We start from the raw sequence: 22,267 nt of genomic DNA on the forward strand, positions 1-22,267 counted from the left end.
GATACCGCAATCCCGGGCTATAAACTCTACAGGAGGGACAGGCAGGGGCGTGTTGGAGGTGGGGTGGCCCTTTATGTTAAGGAAGGGATAGAATCCAGCAAAGTAGAGATTGAAGGTGGGTCCGACTCCACTGTAGAATCTCTGTGGGTTAAATTACCAGGCTTGTGCAGCGATGTAATACTGGGGGCGTGCTATCGTCCTCCAGACCAGAAATCGGATGGGGACCTTGAAATGAGGAAACAGATCAGAGAGGTGACAAGGAGGGACAGGGTTGTAATCATGGGGGACTTCAATTATCCTCATATTGACTGGGTCAATTTGTGTTCTGGTCACAATAAGGAAACCGGATTTCTTGATGTGCTAAATGACTGTGGCTTAGAGCAGCTAGTCACGGAGCCCACCAGAGGACAGGTGACTCTGGATTTAATATTGTGCGGTATGCAGGACCTGGTTAGAGATGTAAACGTTACTGAGCCATTGGGGAACAGTGATCATGCTGCCATGCATTTTGACATGCACGTTGGGGGAAGAATACCAGGCAAATCTCTAACAAAAACCCTTGACTTCCGACGGGCAGACTTCCCCCAAATGAGGAGGCTGGTTAGAAGGAGGTTGAAAGGGAGGGTAAAAAGAGTCCAATCGCTCCAGAGTGCATGGAGGCTGCTTAAAACAACAGTAATAGAGGCCCAGCAGAGGTGTATACCGCAAAGAAAGAAGGGTTCCACTAAATCCAGGAGAGTGCCCGCATGGCTAACCAGCCAAGTTAGAGAGGCTGTGAAGGGCAAGGAAGCTTCCTTCCGTAAATGGAAGTCTTGCCCTAATGCGGAGAATAAAAAGGAACATAAACTGTGGCAAAAGAAATGTAAGAAGGTGATACGGGAGGCCAAGTGAGACTATGAGGAACGCAAGGCCAGCAACATTAAGGGGAATAATAAAAGCTTCTTCAAATATGTTAGAAGCAGGAAACCCGCCAGAGAAGCGGTTGGCCCTCTGGATGGTGAGGGAGGGAAAGGGGAGATAAAAGGAGACTTAGAGATGGCAGAGAAATTAAATGAGTTCTTTGCATCTGTCTTCACGGCAGAAGACCTCGGGCAGATACCGCTGACCAAACAGCCCCTCCTGACCGAGGAGTTAAGTCAGAGGTTAAAAGAGAAGATGTTTCAGACCTCATTGATAAATTAAAGATCAATAAGTCACCGGGCCCTGATGGCATCCACCCAAGAGTTATTAAGGAATTGAAGAATGAAGTTGCAGATCTCTTGACTAAGGTATGCAACTTGTCCCTCAAAACGGCCACGGTGCCAGAAGATTGGAGGATAGCAAATGTCACGCCTATTTTTAAAAAGGGAAAGAGGGGGGACCCGGGAAACTATAGGCCGGTCAGCCTAACATCCATACCGGGTAAGATGGTGGAATGCCTCATCAAAGATAGGATCTCAGAACACATAGATAAACAGGCCTTGCTGAGGGAGAGTCAGCATGGCTTCTGTAAGGGTAAGTCTTGCCTCACAAACCTTATAGAATTCTTTGAAAAGGTCAACAGGCATGTGGATTTGGGAGAACCCGTGGATATTATATATCTGGACTTTCAGAAGGCGTTTGACATGGTCCCTCACCAAAGACTACTGAAAAAACTCTACAGTCAGGGAATTAGAGGACAGGTCCTCTCATGGATTGAGAACTGGTTGGAGGCCAGGAAGCAGAGAGTGGGTGTCAATGGGCAATTTTCACAATGGAAAGAGGTGAAAAGCGGTGTGCCCCAAGGATCTGTCCTGGGACTGGTGCTTTTCAACCTCTTCATAAATGACCTGGAGACAGGGTTGAGCAGTGAAGTGGCTAAGTTTGCAGATGACACCAAACTTTTCTGAGTGGTGAAGACCAGAAGTGATTGTGAGGAGCTCCAGAAGGATCTCTCCAGACTGGCAGAATGGGCAGCAAAATGGCAGATGCACTTCAGTGTCAGTAAGTGTAAAGTCATGCACATTGGGGCAAAAAATCAAAACTTTAGATATAGGCTGATGGGTTCTGAGCTGTCTGTGACAGATCAGGAGAGAGATCTTGGGGTGGTGGTGGACAGGTCGATGAAAGTGTCTACCCAATGTGCGGCGGCAGTGAAGAAGGCCAATTCTATGCTTGGGATCATTAGGAAGGGTATTGAGAACAAAACGGCTAGTATTATAATGCCGTTGTACAAATCTATGGTAAGGCCACACCTGGAGTATTGTGTCCAGTTCTGGTCACCGCATCTCAAAAAAGACATAGTGGAAATGGAAAAGGTGCAAAAGAGAGCGACTAAGATGATTACGGGGCTGGGGCACCTTCCTTATGAGGAAAGGCTATGGCGTTTGGGCCTCTTCAGCCTAGAAAAGAGACGCCTGAGGGGGGACATGATTGAGACATACAAAATTATGCAGGGGATGGACAGAGTGGATAGGGAGATGCTCTTTACACTCTCACATAATACCAGAACCAGGGGACATCCACTAAAATTGAGTGTTGGGCGGGTTAGGACAGACAAAAGAAAATATTTCTTTACTCAGCGTGTGGTCGGTCTGTGGAACTCCTTGCCACAGGATGTGGTGCTGGCGTCTAACCTAGACGCCTTTAAAAGGGGATTGGACAAGTTTCTGGAGGAAAAATCCGTTATGGGGTACAAGCCATGATGTGTATGCGCAACCTCCTGATTTTAGAAATGGGCTATGTCAGAATGCCAGATGCAAGGGAGCGCACCAGGATGAGGTCTCTTGTTATCTGGTGTGCTCCCTGGGGCATTTGGTGGGCCGCTGTGAGATACAGGAAGCTGGACTAGATGGGCCTATGGCCTGATCCAGTGGGGCTGTTCTTATGTTCTTATGTAACACATGGTTGCTTAATTTACATATTCCAGCTATGTGAGATCCATTTCTCATGTCTTTGCAGATGCTTGCAAAGGGACTTGTTTAAAGCGTTCACAAAGTATCTGACTAGCCAGACGTCCTTTAACAATATTACCATATTCGGTGACTAAGACTATAGTAGATGTGTGATTAGGAGACTGATCTCCTATATATAAGCGGATTATAAATACTTCTGCTGCTTAAGAAAAAAATGACTGCAGCTTTGCCAGAGCAGGACTGAGAATCATCCACATGGCAGACTCAGCCATGAGGTCAGTTGAACCCGTCGCCTCAGGTGGCAGACTGTAGAAGGTGGAAAGTGGTCTGAGGGCATCAGCAAATGCACCTATGTGCCACCTCTCTCAGGGTCCAATCCTATGCAACTTTCCAGGAACGGGGCAGCCACAATGCAGCCCCGAGGTAAGAGAACACATGTTCCCATACCTTGAGGAGGCTTCTGTGATTGCCCCACCACCACTGGATGCAGTGCACACCCCATTGGGACAACTGCACCGGCACTGGAAAATTGGATAGGATTGGGCCCTCAGCCAGTGGCTCCAACCAGCTGCCGCATCTTCATCTCATGTGCTTAGAGAATGGGTGCCACAAGGATAGAGACAGGAGGGCTTACCTCATAAAATCTTGTGTGGGTAGTTAGGGCACACCTTGGCAGCCTGCCACCTGAATCTGCCTCCTGAATTCTGCCACATGTTATTTGGGTATGGAATCAAGTGCTTCCTCCTCACATGCAACCTGAAGGTCAGCCACTGCTTCCTGTAAAGTGGCCAGAAAGAACACTGGGCGCTCCCAGCACTCACTGAAGCCACTTCACAAGAGGCAGTGGCCCACTTGCAGGCTCCACACGAGGAAGAAGAAGACAGAGACAGTGAGGTGACATGAGGGGATGCATGCCAAGAGGCGGTGGGCGGCAGACAGTGGGTCTGGATTCAGGTGGCAAATTGCTGAGGACGGACCCTGATTTCTCTGCGTAAGAATTTACGTGAACAAGATTTCATTGCAGTTGACTCTACTATAAATCATGCACTATAAATACTCATGGAGTCAAATAAATTAAGCAGTTAGTGAAAGGAGAATTGACTCTGCCACAGTATGATTCATCAAAGTTGTGATTCATAATTATACAACAACTCTACTTTCATTTCATATAATCATCACTTTATGTTGCTTGTGTCTTAAAATGAATGGAGAATTTAGCAATTGATAGGGACCAGTTTATACTCCAGTTAAGCCGGGCTTTAGACTGCAATTTGGCACCCAGTTGTGCATGCCAAACAGCTTCATCTTCTGGCCATTTACTTGTAAGTAAGTACCATGGAATTCACTTGGATTTAGTTCTGTGTGTAAGATTACAGCTTGGTTCTTAGTTAATTAAGAGCCCAATCCTGTGCTCTGCAGCATGGCTTCGTGCCACCAAGCACTGTCGCAAACATGCCGTAAGGCAAGTTTGTGAGCCTCTCCGCCGGGCTCCCACCTGTGCTATCCCAGCGCCAGCCAGTGCTGGGCTAGCATGGAGCGGTCGCCCAGGCTCTGCAGCTCAGCAGTCTACTGGACCGCCAAGCCACGGCACGGTAAGCGGGGGCGGGGCCAGGGGCGGGGAGGAGGCGTACCAGGGAGGGGGGAGGCCGGCGGGGGGTGGAGAGAGGGCGGGGGGAGGCGTGACGTGGAGGCATGATGTGGAGAGGGAGGCGGGCTGGAGGCGTGCCAGGGAGGGAGGGAGGCGGGTCCGTGGAGCTCTGCTCCACAGGATCCAAGGCGCTCGTGGAGGGCTTCGCGTGCTACACGAGCGTCCTACATAAGCAGCCATTGTGGGGCTGCTTACCTTACCCGGGGGAAGGGGACGAAAGTCTCCTCCCAAGGTGCCTCCCGCCGTAGCCCGGGGCGCTCAGGATCTGGCAGCAACCATTGTCGGTGCCACTGAGCCTGCGTGGGGTGCCCCGGGCAGCTCAGAATTGGGCTGTTTGGCCGCAATCCTAACCAATTTTCCAGCACTGACATAAGGGCAATGCAACTCTGAGGTAAAGGAACAAACATTGTCTTACCTTGAGGAGGCCTCCATGACTGCCCCCCAACTGCAGGATGTGGCACATGCCCCACTGGCACAGCTATGCCAGTGCTGGAAAGTTGGTTAGGATTGCGCCCTAAACGTTGAAGTACAACTCCTTTGAAGTACTGTGTATTTTATGGACTTGCCTTAGTCAGAGATTAGTCCTCCCATCAGACAAGATCAGTAGGAGACAGACCAATGTGAGGCATGATTCACTGAAAGTTTTCCCCACGTAAGCCCTATTGAAATAAAAGCCCTATTGAAATCAAGTCAACGTGATGTGAAACTGGGAGAGATGATGAAACTGAGAGTAGTTTTAATATTTTATGTAGCACTTCAGAGTGCTACATCAGTGCACTCTGTACTTATGTATCAGGGCAGAGGGAGTTTGGTAGGGCTTCCCAGCTGCAGTCTTTACCTGGGAATATGTTCTATTAAACTCAGTAGGGCTTACTTCTGAGTAAAGTTACATAAGCCTTCACTGAAAGTGAAGTCTCTAAAACGAAGGCTATGTCTCACACACACACAAAAACAGAAATTGCTGGATTAAAAAAGAGATGCAGAATGTATGTTTAAGTCCTAAGGAGTTTGTAGCAAAATAATACAATTAAAATGCAATTTTAATTGTTTGCATGGCATTGCCACATGATAGCATTGCAAAGCCAGCCTTTTAAAATCACTGCTTTAATTAAGCCTGCATGCTAATGGACTTTACAACCCCATGGACTCACAGGCAATCCTAACTGAATTCCCCTGCATCAACGCAGCAGCACCACTGCAGGCTATGCTGTGGGGGAATTTTGGCTGCTGGTGGTCTCCTTGGAGTAAGGGGACATTTTTCCTCTTGCCCTGGTATAAGCCCCACCAGCCGCAATAGGTTGGATCTGTGCCAGTGCTATCACTGGCAGAAGTCCGCATTGATCTGTGTTTCAGGTTCAGGCCCGGGGATCAGGCCCATGGATTCCATCCCACTCCTGGGCCCAATCTGTTCATTCCCACCCCCATCGCTGCCCTTTCCCCTGCCACATCACACCTCCTTCCTGCCCTCCCCCCTGACCCAGACTTCCCTGGTCTGGCAGGTATTCCTCTGAGCATCGGCACCAGCAGGAAGGCTCTGGCTTTCCCCTCAGTGATGCTAGGAGGCGCACTATCGCAAAGTGCATTACAGCGCTTTCACAACACTGCAAAGGCCTGGCGCACCAGGTAGGATTAAAAAAATTAAAAAGAAGTATATAGTTGAAACCTATGAAAAAGTTGCAGATAGTATTCTATGAGAGGCGGCCCGCACAGTCTCCTTCAGGTAGCTCTGGAGAGAGCCTGCCCGAGTTCACATCCAAACGAGGCAATTCAAGCCCAGGTATGTTGTGCTCCACTCACCTTTTGAGTTTGGAAGTAGCAGCTTTTCACATTTGAGGCACTGAACTGATCACACACATTGGAAATGCTCCACACACATTTTCAAATTTAGTGGTTGAATCCCTTACTTTGAATATGTTTGGTATTCTATTGCACCCATTTTGCAAGATCCGATTTCTCCCATTTATGGGACTGGGGGATGCTCCTTTTTCCCTTGCCATGGGTGCTAAGAACCTCAGTGTCTGTTTGCGTCACTTACTAAACTCAAGCAAGTTAGTAATAATTCTTCTAAAAGTGCTTGACTGTATATCAGGGTATTAATCAATGAGCAAGTTCTGTGTAGAGGCCAGCACTATCTTCCTCTAACTGGCATCAGCTCTGCAAGGTCTCAGGCTTCTCTAGGTTGGGCTGACAACTCAAAAACCCCTAGATGCCTTCGTTTGAACCTGGGGTGGTGTCCATGCAAGGCTTGTGCTCTGTCACCAAGCTGTGGTCTCTTTCCTATACAGTATCTTATCTGCATCTCCTCTGTACTGCTATGGCTTCATACTTTATCCTCTGCTTTTATAGCCTTTGTCTTGTGTTGCATTTGCCAGCTCCTGTAACCAGTGAGATTCTACTACTGCAGGCAACTATGAATAGAGTAAATTGTAGGATGATGGCTGGGCTAGGCAGAGCAGACAGTCGACCATGTAGGTTTGCAGGGAGGAGCATCTGGCTGTCCTCAGAGGGTGATGAAACTGATTTAATATTCTGTTGGTTTCTCTCTATCGATCTGCCTTGCTCCAAGGAGGCGTCCAGTGCAAAATGTCCCTCCCTCTCTCCTTTTTCTCTGGCAGGGTTTGGTTGTGCTGTGCCTGGCTTTGCTCCGCCTCTTCTTTCTCCTCCTGCATTCCTGAAGTTAATAAGAGGGAAAAACCAGGTAGCCGGAGAGGAATCTCACACGCACACAAGTTGTGTCAGTTTGCAGCAGTCCATCTCTTCCTGCTTAGGAATTAAACACTCTGACATTCTGAATGAAGCTGGCTGCTTTGTCAGCAAGCCTACCAGGATGGGCCACTGCTGCTGCAAGCTCTATTACTGCCTTCAGTGCCTGGACAAGACGGTACTTTGCCTCTTCCTTTTTCTCCTTGATTCAGAGAGCAGACAGCTAGCCAGTGATCTCTGATGCTTCCTCTCTAGCTAACGTAGGTAGTGTTGCACCGCAAGCTGCAATTGCCTGGGAAGGAGGGAGGGGAGGGCGGTGTTCATCTTTTTAATATACTGACTGCTCATTCGCTCGCATCCAACAAACTTGTCAGATTCACCTAACACTGCAGTGCCTTGCATTATCTCACCCTGCAGTCTAAAATGTAGCACTTGCATTTCAGTGGAGAAAGGACATGCCAGTGTCATAGTGGGCAGAGATGTGTTGTTTTCCTGTTCTTAATCTGTCAGTGTAACCTGTGGAATGCAGATTTCAGGCAGATCCTAATATGTGATTGTAACCTTAGTGTCTTTTTAATATACCTGTTGTCCCTTGGTGAGTTCAGTTTTTCAGTTCTAATTTTCTGTGCCTGGTCATTGTCAAATTCTAGTTTTGTTCAAAGCCAGTAAAACTATATTCTTTTCCCATGACAGAGGGACGTGAGATGATCTGCGAGGGCTGAATTGAAATGTGTTATAGATGTCAGTGCAGAGTTTTTCTTAGTAGCTACAGGTAGCCAGAGAAGAGAATGTGAAGGACAGTGTTATTTCTAACACTCACCTTGCCATTTTTCCTCCCTGGATCTTATTTCAGTATTGTGAGTTCTTTGATGGAATCAAGTAGAAAATGCGCATCCGCTTTTGATTTGCTTAATAGAAAATACCTTGGCAAAAACACTTGGTTGTGCAATAGATTTTATCTGAGTTCAGAATGATTTTCGTATTGCACTGAAAAATAAATTGAAGTTTGTTGATCTATTATTTGATAAAGCATAGTTTGAGATATATTACCATCCATGTTAAAGAAAATGTATGGCGTAATATAGAACTAATCAAACTATACACTCTTGGGAAAATTCTGGTAATAAATTGGGCTTATAAACTCTACGAGAACTAAGGGGAGGAGAATCTCCTGATGTGGCAGTTTTAAAGATGTTCTGTGGGAACGACAGATGGCATATTTTGAATCACAGTTGCAATAAAACAAGGTTATTGCCTTTTAGAGGAATCAGATGAAATATTTATTGAAGGACGGAAATTAGGGAAGTGCATGTCTTCCACCAGTATGCTAAACCCCTACTCCAAGGCTGTTGGAACAGTGCAGCAATGACTAAGCACCACAGCCACTCTCCAGGATGATTTGATGTTGTCCAAGTGAGAGGAGCAGGAAACATATAACTGTAGCAAAACCAAAACAGAGGACATTGTGTTTGACTGAAGGGGAACTGGGTTAAGCCATGGAATTTCTCAGGGGCAGGGGACTCATCATCTGTAATGTACATATGAAAGGCCATAGGGATGTTGTTGAGATGAAGAAGATGATTGCTATAATGCAGTGCAAGGTACTTGCAGAGCAGTAATAATAGTAACAATGTGGAATAGAGACCGCCTGGGAATACCTGGTGCTGTAGGCTTATACCATAGTCTTTCGAGACTGAAGGTTGCCAACCAGTAGTAAATTCAGAACTGAAAAGGTTCGGAGGCCTACTACACAGGCCTACACACATTTTGTTGTCTTAAAAGTTGGACTTATTCTGGGGTATATTTGGGATGCTGAATCCGAAAATGGCATTGGTTTTGCCCAATCGGTTCTAGTTTTGGGGGTACAGTATAACCAGTTTATATGCTGATTCAAGCAGCTTCCTCGTGAGGCATCTGCTTCCTCATAAGGAAACTGCTTGAATCAGCATATAAGGTGGCTATGCTGTGCCCCCAAAATAGAGCCAATCAGGCAAAACCATTGCCATTTTTTTATTCAGCGTCCCAAAAATATCCTAAATTCATTCTAACATCCTTGGCAACTCCAAAAAAAAAAAAAAAGGTTTACTGCTCTGTTTTGTTTTTTTGTAGGCCTGTGTTATCAGTTAGACCAGGGGTGTCCAAAGTTTTTGGCAGGAGGGCCACATCAGCTCTCTGACACTGTATCGGGGGCCGGGGGGGAAAAAGAATTAATTTACATTTAAAATTTTAATAAATTTACTTAAGTTTACATAAATGAATATATTAAAGATGAACTTATATGAATGAATGAAGGTCTTGCAATAGCTCAATGCCTATAAAAGGCCTTGTACAAAGCAAGGCTGGCCTTTCCTTTGCTGCTGCTGCAGCATCACAGGTGTGAAAGAGCAAGCAGTGAAGGGAGCTCTCCTCCCACAGCTCACACGAGAGCTCAAACAGTCGCCCTCATGCTGAGAGAAGTTGCGTTGGGCCAGTGCAGGCTTCAACAAATCTCCGGAGGGCCAGAGGCTCATTGGAGACTGGGGGCTCCCTGAGGGCCGCAGTGAGAGACCTCGAGGGCCGCAAGTGGCCCCCGGGCCGGGGTTTGGGCACCCCTGAGTTAGACTAAGCAGCAGGTGCCAAACATGGGCCAGATCCAGCCTTGCCCATTGTGAATGGCTTTTATTGTTCCACACTGCTGCCTCGTACCTTACAAGCCAATCTTCTCAGAAAGTTGCACCAGGCTGCCAGTTCTGCTGCCTGTCACCCCAGCAGGCTCTATGCCCCAATTGGGGTGGTGGAGTAGCCAGAGGGGGGCAGAGCGCCCAGCCTCCAAGCAAGGAGGGGGGCAAGCGGCCCCTCCCTCCAGAGCCATTCCTGGCGGGGGGGGTCAAAACAGATCCATATGGAGCCAACGGATTTTAGAAATGGGCTATGTCAGATGCAAGGGAGGGCACCAGGATGCAGGTCTCTTGTTATCTGGTGTGCTCCCTGGGGCATTTGGTGGGCCGCTGTGAGATACAGGAAGCTGGACTAGATGGGCCTATGGCCTGATCCAGTGGGGCTGTACTTATGTTCTTATGTCCACAGTTTGGGGACTCTGGACTGGAGCATAGCTCTCTACAGGATAACTTCTGCTGGATTCATGACTAATGTTGCCAGTATCATGAAGTGACTACATGGCCTTAGTAATCCTGCCTGCAGTGTGGGCATAATGATATTCACTCAGTGGCAGACCTCCTCAGACCCGTACCCTGGGGCGAAGGTCTGCAATAGCAACCCCCGCGGGATGCTGCAGCCCCCCATGCGCAAATTGACACCCCCCCACTTACCAAGCACATGGTGCTTCGCGTGACTCCAGGACATGTCAGGAAAGCCTCCTGAAGCTTCCCTGACACTTTTTTAAACTGCTTCTAGATAACTGGAAGCACAGCTTCCAACCCTGTTGGGAACCTCAGAGAGGCTTCCACAGGGTCCTAACAGCAAGTGAGGCTCTGCGCCTAGGGCATTTGCCCCATCAAATTAATGGGCGGTCTGCCACTGTATTCACTTAATACTCACTTGCCTTGTTCCAAGGATTATAAGATAATACACATGTGGCACCTTGAATGCTTGAAAAAGCCGTACAAATGCTAAGTATTGTTGCTTTTAACACAGTTGTTTCTGAGGTCTTACGCCTCTTTTTCTTAGGATGTTTGAGTTAATATCAACCATTAAGCAACATCAGCATTAGACTAATGGAACATATTCAAGGTCAATTGACCTTCTTTAATTAGAAACAGAATCACCAACTTACTGGTTTTGTTTACTGAGACAAATATCCATAAGCAATATCTTGATGATGATTATAAGAGGCTTTTTCATTTCAGATTAGTGTTATATTTATCCTGATTCCACACACACACACACACACACACACACACATCAGAGGTTTGTAAATGTGCTCTACCTCCAAGGTATTCTGAGGTTGATATGAAGATTCGCTGACACCATACCTATCCAGTTTTCCAGAGAAGGAGACCAAAGTCAAACATCTCATCACATTAATGAGCAGCTCTTTGCCAAAAAGCCTTATAAAGATTTAGAAAACAAATATTTGTGGCAAGATTACATCTACCAATATTAATGAATGTTTCAAATGCTAAGTATGTGTACATTTCTCCATCCTTAGCAGCGTTGCTGTAAGAGGGTGTGCTCCACTTGGTGTCTGAGTCCTTCTTGGCCATAGGGATAGAGGGTAGAAACAAAGGGAAGGTGTTTGCTGACCCAACAACCAGGATCTCCTACCCAGGCCTCAGAGTTAGGCAGGGGGTGCTTCAGGGAGCAAACAAAGAACAGTTCTCAGCTAACTTATCGAGAGCCCTCTCATCACCAGCCCAGAGTACCTTATGAAGCCCTGGGCCCTCTCCTTCCTGGGCAGTCTCTCTCCCATTCCCACCTTTACCTGGTCCAGCACTGGGGTTAAAGGGTCAGAATCGCTCAGAGTAGAGAGGCCCTCATCCTGTGAGGAGCAGCCAACCCTGTGCCTTGATGTCCTGTTTTATCACTCTGGCCTCCAACTGGCTGAAAACCCTCCTAGTTTTGGAACCTATGGACTGGAGAGTAAAGTCAGGGGAGAGGGAGCATTTCAGCTCACTATAAAAAGTGCAGGTGTTTTGTCATCTTTTGCATCAGTTCACTGTCAAACTTCCTGCCATCAAGAACTTCCATCAACTTCCTGCCTTTCCACCTCAGCTTGCCTGCCAAAGAATCCTTGCACATTGTAAAGGATCCTGAAACAACCTTGGGTGCTTACTTAGTTCATCTAGGACATTTGCCTTGTCTTTTAGATGATATTGGTAGGAAATGGTACTCATTTAATATCCATGCAAACTGTTTCCTTGAAAGTGAAAGCCCAGCTCCAAACAGAGCTTTATGAGAGCATTTATGGTTTGGATATAAGACGCTTCAACCCAGACTGTGAGGCAGTGATGTGCCATAGGCTAGCCAATGAGTTTCATTGGGGAGTAACAGTTCAGACACGGGTTTCTCACATCTAAATTCACCAAATATCCAGTGCATCACATTTACAACATTAATGTATTGAACAGCCCAATCCTATGCTTCTTTGCACCCGGAGGAACAGCGGCACCAAAATGGCAACAACTTTATCCAGTGGGTGTAGGAAAGCTGCCAGAGGTCTCCTCAGGGAAGTGGTCATTTGTCCCCTTCTCCCAAGTAAGGGTACGGGCCCCGCAATGGGCTTTCTTGAGTCTGCACCATCTATTTTGGCGGCACTGAGTTGAGAACCTCTGTGTTAGGCTTTTCAGGATAGCATCTGGTGGAGGAAGGCTCGTCTGATTCCACCCTCTACTGAGCCGGTTCCTCTCCCTACCCCAAAAGGCCGCATCCCCATCCAATGGTCATACTTACCTTTGGTGGCTATGGCACCCTGCACCCAGCACTGGGCCCAATACTGACTGATGCTGGCTGGGCACCAGTGCTCCTTACTCCAAGGGTACTGTAAACATGCTTTACGGCACATTTACGACACCTAGCACCAGCGCTGGAGCTCAGCGCTGGTGCTATGGGGCAATAGGATTGGGCCCTTAAACAAGGTATTATGATCACCACAGTTGAGTCTTTTGTGGAAGGTCACATAATGCTAAATATCATATGTTTAAACAATTACTATTACTATTGTATTTTCACAGGTACGTGAAAAGATTCGTGCTATACATGCATGGAATGTAAAGCTGCTTCTGCCGGTGTCAAAAGGATATTTAACTAACTAAAATTAATGTTTTGAGTCTTTGTGATGCAGAGCATTTTAAATGTGCATAAACCAACCACATACGTAATCTGACACCTCCAAATGGGACCCAAAGGAGAACATGCACCCATTTCAATTCACTTTATAGAACCTATTCTGTGAAGGACATTTCCTTGTAACTCTTGCTAATGGTGTTGGGTTTTCATTCTCCCTTAAGAACTTTGCTACTGAATCATTCACTTTTGGGTTACAGTTGTCATTTCATGGCACCTCTTTGGCTAGCCAGATACAGGATGACCGCCTGTCAGCACCACACATTGTACTTCTAACTCCTTGCCAGAATGGTCATAAGCTAAATTATAATTCCAGTTAGTGGTTTGCATAGAAGTGACACTTCAGTTGCCAGAGATTCCTGTAATCTCTCTTTATTGCTGACCCTTTCACTGACTGTGACTCCTTTTCATGACCTCTTCCTGGGTCTCTTCTGGTGGTATCCAGAGTTCTATTTACAGTTTCCCGTTTTCCTAATCATTGGTGACCTTGTATGGTATAGCTCTTTGTCTCACCCTTCAAAAGCCAAGTAATTCTGCAATAAGACACTTTCAGCTTTTTTTTTTTTTTTTTTGGTTGTTGCTCCTCTGCTGTCTCCAATATTAAATCACACACTGGTGAGTTTTCCTTTGGCATCTTGTGATGATTCATGCCTCTCTTGTGAAATATCTGCCACTGAAATCTTTATGTTCTAACAAGGATGTTTCAGTATTGTCAGGATAAAGATGTTTTATGTTGTCATTTGTGTCCAATCATTGGAAGTTCTCTTTCCTATGAAGTATTAGTCTCTTTGTTCTCCCATCCCCTGAGATGAATAAAATTGTGCCATGAATTAATTCTAAGTTTAGGAGATGTAGGTCAAAATGTTATCAGCAGCAATCTGGGCATTAGATACACCACACTAGCAAACTTGCTTCTCTTCCTTGGCAATTTTAAGAGGTAATTTGGAGTCACTCAACAATCTTGTTGCTGGTTCTTGTTTAGTAGCATTTTGAAGTGTGGTGGAAGTCAGATATATAATCAGCAACAACATTATTTGTCAGCCCACTGTTCTTTGAGCTAAAATGAAGATGACTTGCAAATACATAAACGAAAAGTGCAAGAAAAATGAAGAGGAGGCCCAAACTGTTCTTTTCTTGACTTGGGAGAATCAACAGGACAAAGTATGGGACCCCTGTTGGAGTGATAAGAACAAGTAGTTTACACAAAAATATTTTTCGTTATTTTATTTATACCTGTTTCTAGTACTGCGGCAACCCATGCATGTCATTTCTGCATACCACAAATGTAGTAAATGTCCACAGTAAAGCTTATAACATGAGCAGAATATGTACTCCCAGTGGCAATGCCAGAGTCTGGGGACCCTTGGGACAAACTGTGGGTGATAACCCCCCACCCCCCATGCTTGCATACACTCCAGAAACACTGAGAGGTATCCTATAAGATTGCTTCCCTGGGCAAACAGAGAGGAGCAATGTCAGCCAAGAGAGGACACCTCTCTTCCTGCACTGTCAGTCAGAGAAAGGGAGAGGAGCAATCTCATTGGAGGATGCTTCTCCACTCCTGCAATGGTGAGGGAAGAGGCACCCTCCAAGATGGTTCCTCTTCCTTTCCCCAACTGGCATGGGTATAAGAAAGGGAGAGCAGAGAATATCCTTCCTCAGCACTCTGGCAGCACAGAGGGGAGGGTCCTCCCAGCCTCCTCCTCTCCCTCCTACCTTTGAATGGGCTTCCTCTATTAATTGCAGGAATCGCTGGAAATCCCATTCACAGATAGGGAGGACAGGATGAGGCAGTGCCAGTGCAAATTGTTCAGCTGAATTTCTGCTGTTGCTGTCTGCATTGGGGGGGGGGGCCTTCAGGGGTCAGCCAGTTGGGCACTGGGCAGTCTGTAAATTCTTGGTATATAATGTACATACAAGTATACACCACTTAACAATGGGGATACGTTCTCAGAACCCCATAGTTAAGCAACCTCATTCTTGTGCACAGTCCTTACCTTGTGTTAGTTGGTGGTGGTGGTTGTCATTAGAAGGCCCCAGAGGCCTCTTATGGCTTGCACGGGGCCCCCACAGGCCTCAGAATGGCCCACAGAAGTTTCCAGAAGCTACTCTCAGTTTTTAGACGCAAACTGGAAGTAGCTTCCGGAGGCTTCTGTGGGCCATTCTGAGGTCCATGGAGGCCTAGCACAATCCAGAAAAGGTCTCTGGGACCTTCTAATGACAACACCAGCTCCGCCAACAAAGGTAAGGTGTTTTCAGCTACTATACCGTCAACCAGTGATGGACTGTCATATATGTGATCCGTCATTGGTTGGAACATTGCTAAGTGATGCACATCTATAGTATATAATTACAATATAATAACATTAAGCAGGGCTGACCTAAGACCTCCTGGCCCCACTGCCCCCCCTTACTTTGTGATGTGCCAACCTTCCACTTTCTGGACTGGAAAATGAGGAAGGGGACTGAACGGAAGAGGAAGTGTGGGGGAGAGGAGAGCACTTGTTGTCTAGCTCACTACTCTTTACTTCTCTATACTACCATTCCATCCCCCTCTAACTTTTTCAATCCAGGGAATAAGGGGAGGAAAAGAAGCAAAGGAAACAAGTGGGCAGATGGAAGTAGGCACCCTCCTGCCCATCTGCTACCTGAGGCAACTGCTTTCATTGGTCTTACGGATAGGCTAGTTCATGACATGGATGCACATGCCCAATCTCGTCTGATCTTGGAAGCTAAGCAGGGTCAGGCCTGGTTAGTTCTTGGATGGGAGACCGCCTGGGAATACTGGATGCTGTAGGCTTATACCATAGTCTTTCGAGACTGAAGGTTGCCAACCATTTAGGCAGACATGAGGAGGCTGCGGACGGGGGCCAACACAGCTAGAGTCATGATATGATACATAGTTGAGAACCAGGCTGCAGAAGAAGTGGTAATTTACCTAATTTATCTAACTGTTGGAACTGGTGTCACGTATATGGTCTTTTAAGATTAATTTCAACAATTATAATTTATCTCATCAGATTTAACAAGTGAACGTGTGCAAGTTCTTAGCCGGAATAAACCAAATGACTGCCAGTTGTTTTTTTGTTTTAACAGAATGAACGTGCCCTTGTGAAAGAAAAGGAGCTCTCGGCGGAGCTTGCAAACATCAAAGATGAAGTTGGTACGTAGGATTCTAAATCATCAACGTTCAAAATGTCCTCTTCCTCTTACAGTTATTTGTTGAAAAGGTTATTATTTCTTGTGCCGCGATGCTAGGAAATCTGTGCAACTCTCATAAGGCGTCATCTTTAGCTCCACGGCAGGTTTTTATGGTCTGTCAGGGAATAATAATTTTACCTCTTTGTTGTTGCAAAGACAGGTTCATAACCATACACGCTGGAACTAATCATGCATTATCTTTACTGTTCACAGATGGCAGCCTGTAAATCTATATTGTCTGCTTTTGAATAGCAACTATCCCAGTATGAAACTTAGGTCACATTAAGACTGACAGGATGCAACATTCCCAGATGATGTTCCTTACAGGCATAATTAGTGAGGATTTTGTATTAGCATGTCTAAATTCAAGCTACCTATATTTTCATCTGAAGCCAGTGCAGTTCATCTTTGTGGAACGTAGTGGCACCAGCGAAGTGTTATGCTCTGTTTTGCTGTGCCTTCTTGCCATGTTCTCCATCACAAATAACTCAACCAATATAGTTGTACATCAGAAATCATTGCATGTGTGCATTCACTAGTTAGTTCCTGTCCTGTTCTGGCAGCAAGTGGGAATCCATGAAGATATCTGATGGTGGAGAGAGGTGCAGTGCAATCCTATCCTGCGCTGGAACAGACAGGCCAGGAGGCCTGCAGTGTATCCAACGCAAGGTTGGGGCCAGAAGTGGCTCAGCCAGAGGTAGAGGGAAACTCTTCCCCTTACTCCCAGGTAAGCCACCAGAGCCAACTCCCAAGGAGAGGTGCAAACATGCTTTATGGCACATTTGCTACCCTCCTGGGCTGGCACGAGGGACTTGCGCCGGCCTAGGGCGCAGTTAGGATTGCGCTCTTAGTGGGTAAAGTCAGACTGGAGCTGCATGACCGAGGTCACCTCCGTACGGACACCTTGCTCCAGTGGTTGGAACTCAGCTGAGCCCATAAATGCTTCCCTACTCTATTCCTAACTATTCCTAACTCCACCACTTCCTTGAAGAACAGTGAGTCTTAAAGGGACAGACCCCTAACCTGGAGCTCAGAAGTGCCTCTATGCTTCCACCTAGTGCGTTGTTTGCAGCAGTGAGCAGACACTGAAGTGTGCAAGTATCCTAGGGCAGAGCCTATTGATGGAATCAGATTCATGGGGAGGTGCTGCTGGGGATCCAAGCTCAGGGGCCTCCTCCCCAATAAGCTCAGGCTCATAGGGCCTGTGTCAGGTTTCTCTGCAGCTGAGGCTGCTGGCCTTCGTGGCCAGATTGGTTCCTCCTTCTCTGTGACCTGGTCAATTCCTGAGGTTCATGACACCAACACATTATGTCACTATCATTATGTATCCCCTTTCCCAACACTATCCAGGTTGATTCAGACAGTCGTCACCTGACTGCTGCCCTTCAACCAAGTGCATCATTCCCAATATGGTGCAACTCAGCACATTGCCCAATACCATCAGCACTGTACTTTAAGCTGGGTAAGACTAGATTATGTCTGGATACTGCCCGGATTCCATGGAAACATTAAGACATTTTTGGGTCAAAGCAAAATTGCAGTAGTGAAGCCTAGATTAGGAAGATCGGTATGTTGCCTGTAGTTTTTTTTCAATGAATAATCATTGAAAATATGTGCCTGAGGCTGTAGTAAACTTTGTTCTTGGGTTGGATTTTACAGGATAGTCAATAAAAGAATGTTGAAGAATTAAAACACAGTGTGACAAAACTGGTTCACTGTGAACATTGACAGGTTACCATAGAAACAGCTAAGCATAAAAGACTGGGGTAAATACCTATGGCTGTGCTTCTCGGGCTATTCTGTAGAATATTGTGGGTGCAGTCCTAACCCCTTATGTCAGTGCTTTCCAGCTTTCCAGCACTGAAATCAGGGTAATGCAACTTTGAGGTAAGGGAACAAACATTCCCTTACTTTGAGGAGGGCTCCATGAGTGCCACCCAACTGCAGGATGCAGCACATGTCCCAATGGCACGGCTATGCCAGTGCTGGAAAGTACACTGACATAAGGGGTTAGGATTGCGCCCTGTATCTTTTATTTGGAAATTCTTCAGTGTAGGTCCCATGAAAATGAATGTGATGCCAAAACACAGAACACCAATAGCACCAAGGTGCCACTTTCTTTTGTTTTCACTGAGTGTTTGGAGGAGAATTTCCTGGTGGATTGATCCCAAATCGCAGCACAGAATTCTTGCTGCACCACTGGTAGACTCCGGCTTGTTAGATATAATGACAAACAATTGGTGGCTAAGCGCAATATACCTGCAGCATTATTTCACTCCTGGAACTGGTATTGCAGCAGCAGTAGACAACAGCAACAGTAGTCTCTGGTCACTTGAGTCAAACGTTGTTTTAAGGTCCTTCACTAACCAGAAGCACTAGTTGTCTTTGGTCTAAGACCCTGGTTGACAACTACAGTTGGACCTCAGTATATACAGAGGATCCGTTCTGCAGATACCAAAACCCACGGTTAGACAAATTGCTGGGTTGGGTCCAATAGGACCTCCGGACACAACCAGAGGTGTTCTCCAGTCATGTCCAGAGGTGTTCTAAGGCTGCATAAAAACTGGGTGCTTTTCCAACACCTCCTGAAAGCTTCCTGGATGCAACCAGAGAACACCTCAGGTCATTTCTAGAAGCTCAATTCAGGCCCTATGTTGTTGATTCCCAACCCTCAGTGAATTAAATCCATGGGTTCCAAATGAATGAATAAAAGGGCAGACCAGCAGATTTTCTATTAGTTAGCTACTAGTGGGCCAGTGTACTCTTGAGCACTATGTAAGGGAGTGATGTTTCTGAATAGTGAGGGCTACAGCATTTTCCCCTTAGGGGCAAAGTACATGGCAGGTCTGGACTGGGACAGGATGAGTCTGTTCGGCTTGCCACAGAGGCTTGAGCTAGTATTTAAACATGAAACATGTGTCCTGAATATTTTATTTATTACAGTATTAATATACCACTTTTCTCAAAGATTTGAATGTATGTATGAAATGTTATACTGGAACCTCAGTGTTAAATGAAGTCATCACCTCACAAGCCAATTTACAAATGGACTGCCAAATGAATGAGTTAACCCTAAGCCTTCCTTCACCTCAGTACGTCCGAGAAGCTGCAAAAGATTTCTTGGGCATCATTGCTGAGTTAATGCTCCTCTTGAGGATCAAGGCCTTGAATGCAGACGTGCTCATGCCACCGGGTGTGGTTATTGTCCCACACAGTCTCTGATAGGGGCAGAAGTGACACGCCACCAGCAATGGCTTTTCCTGCCATTATAAACAGAAATGCAGTTTGATTGGCCTCAGCTCAGAGGTCAGACACCAAGGGAAGTGGCGTCAGTTTGGTGCGAGGAAAACAGAGCGACAGCATGTGCTGAGATTTAACCTGGAGCCGCCTGTCAATCCGGGAAGTGTCATTTTGTATGAAAGTCACACCCAGCCTGAAAGCCAGAAGCGGAACATCCAAGGGGAATAGAATAATATCTTGGCACCCGCTTTGATAGGATGTTGTGTTTTTTTACTGCGATAGCTGTGTTAGTCAGTGGCGGGGTTTCCTGTAGCTGTGGAGATGTTCATATCAGCATTTGGAGTCATGGGCTTGTTCCTGGCAAGCTCTGGACTGAGTTTCCTTCTCTCAGCATCATTAAGCTCATGAACAGCATGGTCATGTATTAGTCTGGCAGTGGCAGCCAACAAATACGTAAATTGTGGGGAAAACTGCTAAATTGGTAGTTGCCATTATCCTTTCATTATATACAATAGAAGTGGGCATCTTGTTAGGTAATAAAAGGCCCCACCAAAAGTTTATCATAATCCAGGGGATTGTTTGCATATTTAATTTTGTGTGTGCATAGCAATTTGCATGTTATTTTCTTGAATATGGCAGATGCCAAACTGCAAATGGCAGATATGCTGAATTGACTTTGAAACTGGTGAGCTCAAATTTGGAAAAGATGAACCTGCTCTTGGGTAATCATGAGTTGAAAGGACCTCCTTTTTTCCTTCCTGACTCTTTGTTTCCATTCTTTGAGCATCTTTGGCTTATCACATCCAAATTGATCTCTGTGTTCACTGGGGTGAGGAAGTTATTTTGTCTTTTCAGGGAAGAACAGGATGGCAACAGAGGCAGGGGTTGGACAGATCCAGGTCCAGGAAGGGGGCAGGCTTGGTGGCAGTAGCAATCCAATCCAAACCCCCTTCCCAGACCCAATTCTAGCTATTTAGCTAGTGTAGGTCCCGCCCCTCCCACTCCACAGAGATCTAGTATAGATTCCCTCCTCCCGCTCCACAGAGGCTTACCTTGTCTGTCCCCCACTGCATAATGGGTGGTGCCACTGATTTTGACACCACTGCATCAGCTTGGGGTGATGGATGACAATAGGATTGGCCTCTCAGTATTGTCTACTTTATACTGAATAGCAGCAGCTATCCAGGGGTTTGAACTCTGATCTTTCCCAGCTCCTTGCTGATGATGCCAGGGATTGAATCTTGGACCTTCTGTATGTAAATCATGTGCTTTACCACTGATCTGTAGCCCTCCTTACTGCAAGCTAATGTACCTTGTGTTGTAGTGGTTTTCTGTCAAAAATCTAAACCTTATAAGCTACACCTTATGTATGTTGGGTTTTAGGTTTGCATATTTTAGTGCTGCAAAAAGTGCGTGAATATTATTGCAGCCTGTGCTGTGTCAGCCCTATTAGAAAGTTGGTTGAAAGATAGGTTTCATTACAGGATCAATTTAAAGGTTGAGTGGGTTTCAATTATAATGAATCCCAAATTTGAATTCGTTTTTAGTTCTGATAGTTTTACACCACAATAGAAACTCTTACAGAATGTATTACCAAGTGATCATGCTGCAGAATGACAGAATTTCTTAAAATGTTTATGGGAACCCTAAACACAAGTGAGATATGAGACAGTGACCAGGTAAGACAAGCAAAGTTTGTCATGCGATTGTATGTCAGTATTGAATGTTGTCTTGCCAATATTATGGTATGGAACAGCTAAGAATTTTGGAATTGTCAAAAATTGGAAAAATCTAGCAGTTGGACTGTTCGCCTTTTTTGAACCTTTAGATAGTGACTGAAAGGAAGGAAACTGGAAGGAAACTGGTGGGTACATGTATATGAAGACATTGTGTTGCAATGCAAAGATTCAGTCATTCAGTTTGTTCAAAGATGATCCCTTACACTGTGAATCAGATCAGTACACTCCACCTTCTACAGTACTTGTTTTTGGTACCAGAATTGAGTTCACATTCCTTTCACATAAAAATCTACACCTGGTTTTCCGTATATCTTTCATAGGGCGCAATCCTAACCCCTTATGTCAGTGCTTTCCAGCTTTCCAGTGCTTTCCAGTACTGACATAAGGGCAATGCAGCTCTGAGGTAAGAGAACAAACATTCCCTGACTCTGAGGAGGCCTCTGTGAGTGACACCCAACTGCAGGATGCAGCACATGTCCCATTGGCACCTCTATGTCAGTGCTGGAAAGCACTGACATATGGGCTTAGGATTGCACCCTTAGTTTCTTAGGAAAAGAAAGAATAATAATCAAAAGCCCTGTTCAAACTGCAGCCCTTAGCTCTTGTTGCAATGGCTTCTGGGAGTTTTCAGTCATTGCCCACACAGACGTCTTTCACAGCACTTTAAGAACTTTGGGTGCTCAAATTAAGGTCAAGAGCTCCCAGCCCTATGTATAGTGACTGTCCCTTAGCTACTTTTTTTCTTTTCAAGTTACTGTGAGGAGCTAGTTTGACTACAGGTGGTGAAGATCAGAAGCCAACCCTTGTCAGTTTTGTTAAGGCCCCCCAAACAATTAAAACACTATCTTGGTATACTAAATTGTTCTTTACGCTGCAAAATTCTGTGCTTACTTAGAACATATAATTGTGGCACCCCTTCCAGAGCTGGATGGGATGGATTATCCTGGAAGACTTCTTGTGCGTCCCGACAGTATCCACCATCAAACCACTATCTGATGTGTCAGAGCCTCCTTTCCCTTCACCTCCCTTGATAAGATCAAGGGAGAAGAGATGGAAACATTCCTAGTATAACTCAAACACAT

The 22,267-nt window shown here is 45.8% G+C and overlaps 1 protein-coding gene across 3 annotated transcripts in view; it reads left to right on the forward strand.

Moving 5' to 3' along the window:
- The window catches only part of MTUS2 (microtubule associated scaffold protein 2), a 226,106-nt gene that overhangs the window by 186,700 nt on the left and 17,139 nt on the right, over nt 1-22,267 (forward strand). For 2 of the 3 annotated variants that reach the window (XM_066619698.1, XM_066619699.1), the window contains one exon: nt 16,102-16,168. In XM_066619698.1, the coding sequence (XP_066475795.1) occupies nt 16,102-16,168 (67 nt within the window). Of the gene's footprint in view, nt 1-7,201; nt 7,403-16,101; nt 16,169-22,267 lie in introns of those variants that run through there. The other variant, XM_066619700.1, reaches the window with a different exon arrangement.

The sequence above is a fragment of the Tiliqua scincoides genome, chromosome 3 (assembly GCF_035046505.1).
Source record: "Tiliqua scincoides isolate rTilSci1 chromosome 3, rTilSci1.hap2, whole genome shotgun sequence".
Classification (NCBI taxonomy): Eukaryota; Metazoa; Chordata; class Lepidosauria; order Squamata; family Scincidae; genus Tiliqua; species Tiliqua scincoides.